Source organism: Chiloscyllium plagiosum, unplaced genomic scaffold (genome assembly GCF_037043375.1).
Source record: "Chiloscyllium plagiosum isolate Xiang-an unplaced genomic scaffold, Cpla_swu_hap1 HiC_scaffold_50, whole genome shotgun sequence".
Lineage (NCBI taxonomy): Eukaryota > Metazoa > Chordata > Chondrichthyes > Orectolobiformes > Hemiscylliidae > Chiloscyllium > Chiloscyllium plagiosum.
The window spans coordinates 54,537,653-54,546,910 of NW_028270188.1; the positions used below are offsets into that span (position 1 = coordinate 54,537,653).

Genomic DNA, 9,258 nt, shown 5'->3' on the forward strand with positions numbered 1-9,258 from the left:
CTCGGATGCTGTCTGACCTGCTGCGCACTTCCAGCAACCACACTGTCGAACTCGAATCTCCAGCATCTGCAGTTCTCACATTCGCCTTCGGGAAACGCGGACTACAAAGTCCATACGTCAGCGCGGGGCGTTGCGTCAAGCCTCGGGAGCGGCCGCACCTGCGCGCAATGCCCTCCGGGTTTTGTAGTCCAGTTCCTTCCGGGACGCCAGCGGAACGGACGGGGTTAAGTGCCGGTAGAAACTACAACTCCCAGGGATCCAAGGTGAGGCCAACAGGAGACCCTCCCAGCAAAACCACGCGAAAAAATCCAATCCACCGGCCTTTCGCCAAAATTGACGTGTAGATTATGGGGGTGAAATAACATTTTGGCGGGATCGTTCTGTTTTTTCCCTCGGGAGGTGGAGGGGGTGACCTTTGGAGGAGGGGCGGGGATTCAAAATGGCGACAGCAGCTGTCACCGGGCCTGACTCCATATCCCAGAAGGCTTGTCGCCACCACACTGCACGCCGGGAGATGTAGTCCGCTAGGCCGGATGTTAGACAGGAAGTGGACGGGTCAGCTCGCCGTGAAAGCACTACAACACCCGGCGTGCATTGCGTGGACCGGAAGGCGCGCCGCCTCGTCGTTGTTTATTGTTGTCGGTCGATGGAGGTGGCTGAAGGAGGAGGCGCCGCCGCCGCCGAGTGCGGGGCCCTGAGGTCGTCGGCCCGCGGCCTGAGCCGGTCGTACGGCAGCACGGCCCGGGGCCCGGCGGCCGGGCAGCGGCACCTGGAGCACCGCCCGCGGCCCGGGGACACTCTGCAGGGGCTGGCCCTCAGATACGGAGTCAGCGTGAGTATCCGCTCCGGGGGAAGGGTTATGGGGGGACACACCCCCTCACACTGGGGAAGGGTTATGGGGGGACACACCCCCTCACACGGGGGAAGGGTTATGGGGGGACACACACCCCCCCACACTGGGGAAGGGTTATGGGGGGACACCCCCCTCACACTGGGGAAGGGTTATGGGGGGACACACCCCCCCTCTCACTGGGGAAGGGTTATGGGGGGACACACCCCCTCACACGGGGGAAGGGTTATGGGGGGACACACCCTCACACTGGGGAAGGGTTATGGGGGGACACCCCCCCCTCACACTGGGGAAGGGTTATGGGGGGACACCCCACCTCACACTGGGGAAGGGTTATGGGGGGACACACCCCCCCCCTCACACGGGGGAAGGGTTATGGGGGGACACACCCCCTCACACTGGGGAAGGGTTATGGGGGGACACACCCCCTCACACTGGGGAAGGGTTATGGGGGGACACACCCCCTCACACTGGGGAAGGGTTATGGGGGGACACCCACCCCCTCACACTGGGGAAGGGTTATGGGGGGGGACACACCCCTCACACTGGGGAAGGGTTATGGGGGGACACACCCCCTCACACTGGGGAAGGGTTATGGGGACACACACACCCCCCTCACACTGGGGAAGGGTTATGGGGGGACACACCCCTCACACTGGGGAAGGGTTATGGGGGGACACACCCCCTCACACTGGGGAAGGGTTATGGGGGGACACACACCCCCCTCACACTGGGGAAGGGTTATGGGGGGACACACCCCTCACACTGGGGAAGGGTTATGGGGGGACACACCCCCTCACACTGGGGAAGGGTTATGGGGGGACACACACCCCCCTCACACTGGGGAAGGGTTATGGGGACACACACACCCCCTCACACTGGGGAAGGGTTATGGGGGGACACACACCCCCCTCACACTGGGGAAGGGTTATGGGGGGACACACACCCCCCTCACACTGGGGAAGGGTTATGGGGACACACACACCCCCCTCACACTGGGGAAGGGTTATGGGGGGACACACACCCCCCTCACACTGGGGAAGGGTTATGGGGGGACACACACCCCCCTCACACTGGGGAAGGGTTATGGGGACACACACACCCCCTCACACTGGGGAAGGGTTATGGGGACACACACACCCCCCTCACACTGGGGAAGGGTTATGGGGGGACACACACCCCCCTCACACTGGGGAAGGGTTATGGGGGGACACACACCCCCCTCACACTGGGGAAGGGTTATGGGGACACACACACCCCCTCACACTGGGGAAGGGTTATGGGGACACACACACCCCCCTCACACTGGGGAAGGGTTATGGGGGGACACACACCCCCTCACACTGGGGAAGGGTTATGGGGGGACACACACCCCCCTCACACTGGGGAAGGGTTATGGGGGGACACACACCCCCCTCACACTGGGGAAGGGTTATGGGGGGGACACCCCCCCCTCACACTGGGGAAGGGTTATGGGGGGGACACACCCCCCCTCACACTGGGGAAGGGTTATGGGGGGACACCCCCCCCTCACACGGGGGAAGGGTTATGGGGGGACACCCCTCCCCTCACACTGGGGAAGGGTTATGGGGGGACACACCCCCTCACACTGGGGAAGGGTTATGGGGGGACACACCCCCCCCCGCCCCCCGCACTGGAGGAAGGTGATGGGTAATTTCCCACGGCCTGCCCCTCTGCCTCACCTGGCCTCTCCCTGCGGAGGATGCTGGGGCTGTGGGTCTAACGGAAGGATTGGATCAGGTCTGGGTCTGAATTAAGGAGCAAAACCGTTCAACGGCAGCCAGGCCATTTTTTGGGGGGGGGGATAGAACGGCAGGAAGGGTTATGGGGGCAGGGGCGTGTCGTATAAATCTGGGATCTTACTGTCCACCCTGGGCAGCCACCAGCAAATAAACCAGACCTCTGTAACCATGGAGGCTAACGCTGGCTTGATATTCGAAGGTGATTAGCCACGGGTGTCTGTCCCCATTCGGCAGAGTTCCTCAGTCACAAACAGCTTGCGGTTAACCAACCCCACTACTGTGGGGACCCCAATGGTGAGGCAGGATCTCCCTAACTACCAAAGCTCGCGATTGAACCCACACTCTCGTTGTAATCTCACACCACGCTCTAATCCTCTGGCTAACCGAGCGATTTGGGGTTGGACGGTGACAGAGCCAAGGTGAGGCGGTCAGGTTAAAAAAAAAACACATCAGCTTTTATCTTTCCGGGTATGTCAATGCAGGCTGTAAGTGGCACAGCCTCTTCCTGTTCCTGTGTAACAGGCTGGCGGAGGAGGGGCCGAATGGCCTCCTGTTCCGGTGTAACAGGCTGGAGAAGGGGGGGCCGAATGGCCTCCTGTTCCGGTGTAACAGGCTGGAGAAGGGGGGGCCGAATGGCCTCCTGTTCCGGTGTAACAGGCTGGAGAAGGGGGGGCCGAATGGCCTCCTGTTCCTGTGTAACAGGCGGAAGAAGGAGGGGCCGAATGGCCTCCTGTTCCGGTGTAACAGGCTGGAGAAGGGGATGCCGAATGGCCTCCTGTTCCTGTGTAACAGGCTGGAGGGGGGGCCGAATGGCCCTCCTGTTCCTGTGTAACAGGCTGGAGGGGGGGGGCCGAATGGCCCTCCTGTTCCTGTGTAACAGGCTGGAGGGGGGGGCCGAATGGCCCTCCTGTTCCTGTGTAACAGGCTGGAGGGGGGGGCCGAATGGCCCTCCTGTTCCTGTGTAACAGGCTGGAGGGGGGCCGAATGGCCCTCCTGTTCCTGTGTAACAGGCTGGAGGGGGGGGCCGAATGGCCCTCCTGTTCCTGTGTAACAGGCTGGAGGGGGGGCCGAATGGCCCTCCTGTTCCTGTGTAACAGGCTGGAGGGGGGGCCGAATGGCCCTCCTGTTCCTGTGTAACAGGCTGGAGGGGGGGCCGAATGGCCCTCCTGTTCCTGTGTAACAGGCTGGAGGGGGGGCCGAATGGCCCTCCTGTTCCTGTGTAACAGGCTGGAGGGGGGCGAGGGGCTGAATGGCCTCCTGTTCCTGTGTAACAGGCTGGAGGGGGGGCGAGGGGCTGAATGGCCTCCTGTTCCTGTGTAACAGGCTGGAGGGGGGCGAGGGGCTGAATGGCCTCCTGTTTCTGTGTAACAGGCTGGAGGGGGGCGAGGGGCTGAATGGCCTCCTGTTTCTGTGTAACAGGCTGGAGGAGGGCGAGGGGCTGAATGGCCTCCTGTTTCTGTGTAACAGGCTGGAGGAGGGCGAGGGGCTGAATGGCCTCCTGTTTCTGTGTAACAGGCTGGAGGAGGGCGAGGGGCTGAATGGCCTCCTGTTTCTGTGTAACAGGCTGGAGGAGGAGGGCGAGGGGCTGAATGGCCTCCTGTTCCTGTGTAACAGGAGGGCGAGGGGCTGAATGGCCTCCTGTTTCTGTGTAACAGGCTGGAGGAGGAGGGCGAGGGGCTGAATGGCCTCCTGTTCCTGTGTAACAGGAGGGCGAGGGGCTGAATGGCCTCCTGTTTCTGTGTAACAGGCTGGAGGAGGGCGAGGGGCTGAATGGCCTCCTGTTTCTGTGTAACAGGCTGGAGGAGGGCGAGGGGCTGAATGGCCTCCTGTTCCTATGTAACAGGCTGGAGGAGGAGTGAGGAGGGGCTGAATGGCCTCCTGTTCCTGTGTAACAGGCTGGAGGAGGAGGAGGGCGAGGGGCTGAATGGCCTCCTGTTCCTGTGTAACAGGCTGGAGGAGGAGTGAGGAGGGGCTGAATGGCCTTCTGTTCCTGTGTAACAGGCTGGAGAGGAGGGGCTGAATGGCCTTCTGTTCCTGTGTAACAGGCTGGAGGAGGAGTGAGGAGGGGCTGAATGGCCTTCTGTTCCTGTGTAACAGGCTGGAGGAGGAGGGGCTGAATGGCCTTCTGTTCCTGTGTAACAGGCTGGAGGAGGAGGAGGGCGAGGGGCTGAATGGCCTCCTGCAGGGTGTTCCCATCCACCAACCAAGCCGATGTCTCTGTGTTGCAGACCGAACAGATTATGCGGGCAAACCGCCTGTACGCCAACGAGTCGATCTTCCTGAAGGAGTGCCTGCGCATCCCTGCGCCAAAGCAGGAGGCCTTACAGAACGGGAGCAGGGCCCCAGACCAAGCAGCGGCCAGCTCCGCGCCGACCTTTGAACCCCTGAGCGCTGAACTTTCGCCCAGTGACTTCCTGAAGAGGCTGGATTCCAAAATCACCCAGTCCAAGGCAGCCGCCATCCGCAAGCTCAGTGATGGAGCAGACAGGTAAGGAGCTGCCGAGGGTCCCCTTCCTAAACTGCTGGCAGAACCCCCTCCCCCTCCCAGCTCAGAGATTCCCCAGTCCACCCGAACCCGCACGTCTCGGTGCCTCATTGCTTAGCACTGCTAGCCTCACAGCACCAGAGGCCCAGGTGCGGATTGGCCATGCTAAATTGTCCATAGTGCCCACCCTAACCTGCATATCCCTGGGCACTACAGGACAATTTAGCATGGCCAATCCACCCTAACCTGCACATCCCTGGGCACTACAGGACAATTTAGCATGGCCAATCCACCCTAACCTGCACATCCCTGGGCACGACGGGACAATTTAGCATGGCCAATCCACCCTAACCTGCATATCCCTGGGCACTACAGGACAATTTAGCAAGGCCAATCCACCCTAGCCTGCACATCCCTGGGCACTATGGGACAATTTAGCATGGCCAATCCACCCTAACCTGCACATCCCTGGCACTACGGGACAATTTAGCATGGCCAACCCACCCTAACCTGCACATCCTGGACACTACGGGACAATTTAGCATGGCCAATCCACCCAAACCTGCACATCCCTGGGCACTATGGGACAATTTAGCATGGCCAATCCACCCTAACCTGCACATCCCTGGGCACTATGGGACAATTTAGCATGGCCAATCCACCCTAACCTGCACATCCCTGGGCACTATGGGACAATTTAGCATGGCCAACCCACCCTAACCTGCACATCCCTGGGCACTATGGGACAATTTAGCATGGCCAATCCATCCTAACCTGCACATCCCTGGGCACTACAGGACAATTTAGCATGGCCAACCCACCCTAACCTGCACATCCCTGGACACTATGGGACAATTTAGCATGGCCAATCCACCCTAACCTGCACATCCCTGGGCACTATGGGACAATTTAGCATGGCCAATCCACCCTAACCTGCACATCCCTGGGCACTACGGGACAATTTAGCATGGCCAATCCACCCTAACCTGCACATCCCTGGACACTATGGGATAATTTAGCATGACCAATCCACCCTAACCTGCACATCCCTGGGCACTATGGACAATTTAGCATGGCCAATCCACCCTAACCTGCACATCCCTGGGCACTATGGGACAATTTAGCATGCAATCCACCCTAACCTGCACATCCCTGGGCACTACGGGACAATTTAGCATGGCCAATCCACCCTAACCTGCACATCCTGGGCACTATGGGACAATTTAGCATGACCAATCTGGGGGGGATAGTGTAGAGAGCACTTTATTCTATACCTCACCCTGTCCTGTCCCTGTCCCTGGGATGGGGTGAACAGTGTAGAGAGAGTTTTACCCTGTACCTAACCCCGTGCTGTCCCTGGGAGGGTGTGGTGGATGAATGGTGTAGATGAGGCTGTAAAAGGGTGGAGGGGTACTTCCTCCTGGTCCTCGGTGGGGGGGGGGGGGATTAGAGGGACAGGGTGTGAGCGAGTCACCCGCCCAGCTCCCACAGGGGTAGAGGGGAGCCTTGCTGCCGGGGCGGGTAGAGGGAGCTCTAATTGCTGTGCTTTGTCCAGCAGGCTGGATGGGGCTGTGGTTGGCAGTGCCAGTACCTCAGTGGGTAGCAGCAGGCGACTGGAGCAGACCCTGGCATCGCGAACGGTCTCAGCGCAGTGGGCACGCCTGGGCCCCGTGCGCTTGACCAAACCACCCGGGTCACCACCTTACGGGAGACGGAGGACGAGATCTTTGACCTTTGACACAGCTTCCCCCACCACCCCTCCCACCCAGCTCGGGTAGTGGGAGCGAGTCTGCATCTGGGTACGAAATGAACCCGCCCCCCCCCCTCTCCCTCCGCTGGACAGTGAACCACAAAGCTGCCAGCCGGCTGCGTTTCCCTTAATTTATGAGTTTCCTTTTCGTAAAATGACAGAAACGCAGAGCTCCTTGACTCCAGGGACTCTGCTTTGACATGGACACAGCTGTCCACAGCACACATTCATGTCTGATATCACGCATCAGAGCGGGGCTGGAGAAATTTCCCCCCCCACCCCCAAACCGATGAGCCATTGCTGAAACTGTGGAGCGAATGAACAATTCTTCCGGAGGGGCCCGGCGAGGAATTCCGAGCGTGCGTTTATCCCCGCAGTGTCACGGGGCAGGCTGTGCAGTCTCTGTCTCGGAAATGTGATCGTCCAGGAAGAAAACTTTCACAATGCGTTTTCACAAATTGGTCCTGCTGTTCTGTCACGGTCTCCGTGAGAGTCCCTCAGTCACTGTCTCGCCCTCTCTCCCCCACTCTCCCTCTGACGCTGTCGGATCCGCGCACTCACACTCTCTCTCTCTCTCTTTCTGTCGCTCTCTCTCACACTTTCTTTCTCTCACTTTCATTCTCTCTCTTTTCTCTCTTCTCTTTCTTTCTCCTCTTTCTCTCTCTCCTTTTCCTCTTTCTCCTTCTCTCTTTCTCTCTCTTCTCTCTCTCTCTCTCTCTCCTCCTCTTCTTCTCTCTCTCTCTCTCTTTCTCTCTCTCTCTTCTCTCTCTCTCTTTCTCCTCTCTCCTCTCCTCTCTCTCTCTCCCTCTCTCTCTCTCCCTCTCTCTCTCTCCCTCTCTCTTTCTCCCTCTCTCTTTCTCCCTCTTCTCTTTCTCCCTCTCTCTTTCTCCCTCTCTCTTTCTCCCTCTCTCTTTCTCCCTCTCTCTTTCTCCCTCTCTCTTTCTCCCTCTCTCTTTCTCCCTCTCTCTTTCTCCCTCTCTCTTTCCTCCCTCTCTCTTTCTCCCTCTCTCTCCTCCTTCCTTCCCCTCTCTCTCTTTCTCCTCTCTCTTTCTCCCTCTCTCTTTCTCCCTCTCTCTTTCTCCCTCTCTCTTTCTCCCTCTCTCTTTCTCCCTCTCTCTTTCTCCCTCTCTCTTTCTCCCTCTCTCTTTCTCCCTCTCTCTTTCTCCCTCTCTCTTTCTCCCTCTCTCTTTCTCCCTCTCTCTTTCTCCCTCTCTCTTTCTCCCTCTCTCTTTCTCCCTCTCTCTTTCTCCCTCTCTCTTTCTCCCTCTCTCTTTCTCCCTCTCTCTTTCTCCCTCTCGCTTTCTCCCTCTCGCTTTCTCCCTCTCGCTTTCTCCCTCTCGCTTTCTCCCTCTCGCTTTCTCCCTCTCGCTTTCTCCCTCTCTCTTTCTCCCTCTCTCTTTCTCCCTCTCTCTTTCTCCCTCTCTCTTTCTCCCTCTCTCTTTCTCCCTCTCTCTTTCTCCCTCTCGCTTTCTCCCTCTCGCTTTCTCCCTCTCTCTTTCTCCCTCTCTCTTTCTCCCTCTCTCTTTCTCCCTCTCTCTTTCTCCCTCTCTCTTTCTCCCTCTCTCTTTCTCCCTCTCTCTTTCTCCCTCTCTCTTTCTCCCTCTCTCTTTCTCCCTCTCTCTTTCTCCCTCTCTCTTTCTCCCTCTCTCTTTCTCCCTCTCTCTTTCTCCCTCTCTCTTTCTCCCTCTCTCTTTCTCCCTCTCTCTTTCTCCCTCTCTCTTTCTCCCTCTCTCTTTCTCCCTCTCTCTTTCTCCCTCTCTCTTTCTCCCTCTCTCTTTCTCCCTCTCTCTTTCTCCCTCTCTCTTTCTCCCTCTCTCTTTCTCCCTCTCTCTTTCTCCCTCTCTCTTTCTCCCTCTCTCTTTCTCCCTCTCTCTTTCTCCCTCTCTCTTTCTCCCTCTCTCTTTCTCCCTCTCTCTTTCTCCCTCTCTCTTTCTCCCTCTCTCTTTCTCCCTCTCTCTTTCTCCCTCTCTCTTTCTCCCTCTCTCTTTCTCCCTCTCTCTTTCTCCCTCTCTCTTTCTCCCTCTCTCTTTCTCCCTCTCTCTTTCTCCCTCTCTCTTTCTCCCTCTGTCGGACTCGCTCTCTCTTTCTCCCTCTCTCTTTCTCCCTCTGTCTGGACTCGCTCTCTCTTTCTCCCTCTGTCGGACTCGCTCTCTCTTTCTCCTCTCTCTTTCTCCCTCTCTCTTTCTCCCTCTCTCTTTCTCCCTCTCTCTTTCTCCCTCTCTCTTTCTCCCTCTCTCTTTCTCCCTCTCTCTTTCTCCCTCTCTCTTTCTCCCTCTGTCGGACTCGCTCTCTCTTTCTCCCTCTCTCTTTCTCCCTCTGTCGGACTCGCTCTCTCTTTCTCCCTCTCTCTTTCTCCCTCTGTCGGACTCGCTCTCTCTTTCTCCCTCTCTCTTTCTCCCTCTGTCGGACT

The 9,258-nt window shown here is 58.3% G+C and overlaps 1 protein-coding gene across 1 annotated transcript; it reads left to right on the forward strand.

The window, feature by feature from the left end:
* Positions 1-555: 555 nt before the first annotated feature.
* On the forward strand, positions 556-7,442 carry lysmd1 (LysM, putative peptidoglycan-binding, domain containing 1). The gene is given in 4 exon segments (XM_043683985.2): positions 556-832; positions 4,842-5,101; positions 6,654-6,781; positions 6,784-7,442. Coding segments are annotated over 4 exon segments (627 nt in total). The 5' UTR covers positions 556-646; the 3' UTR covers positions 6,837-7,442.
* The last annotated feature ends 1,816 nt before the right edge of the window (positions 7,443-9,258 follow it).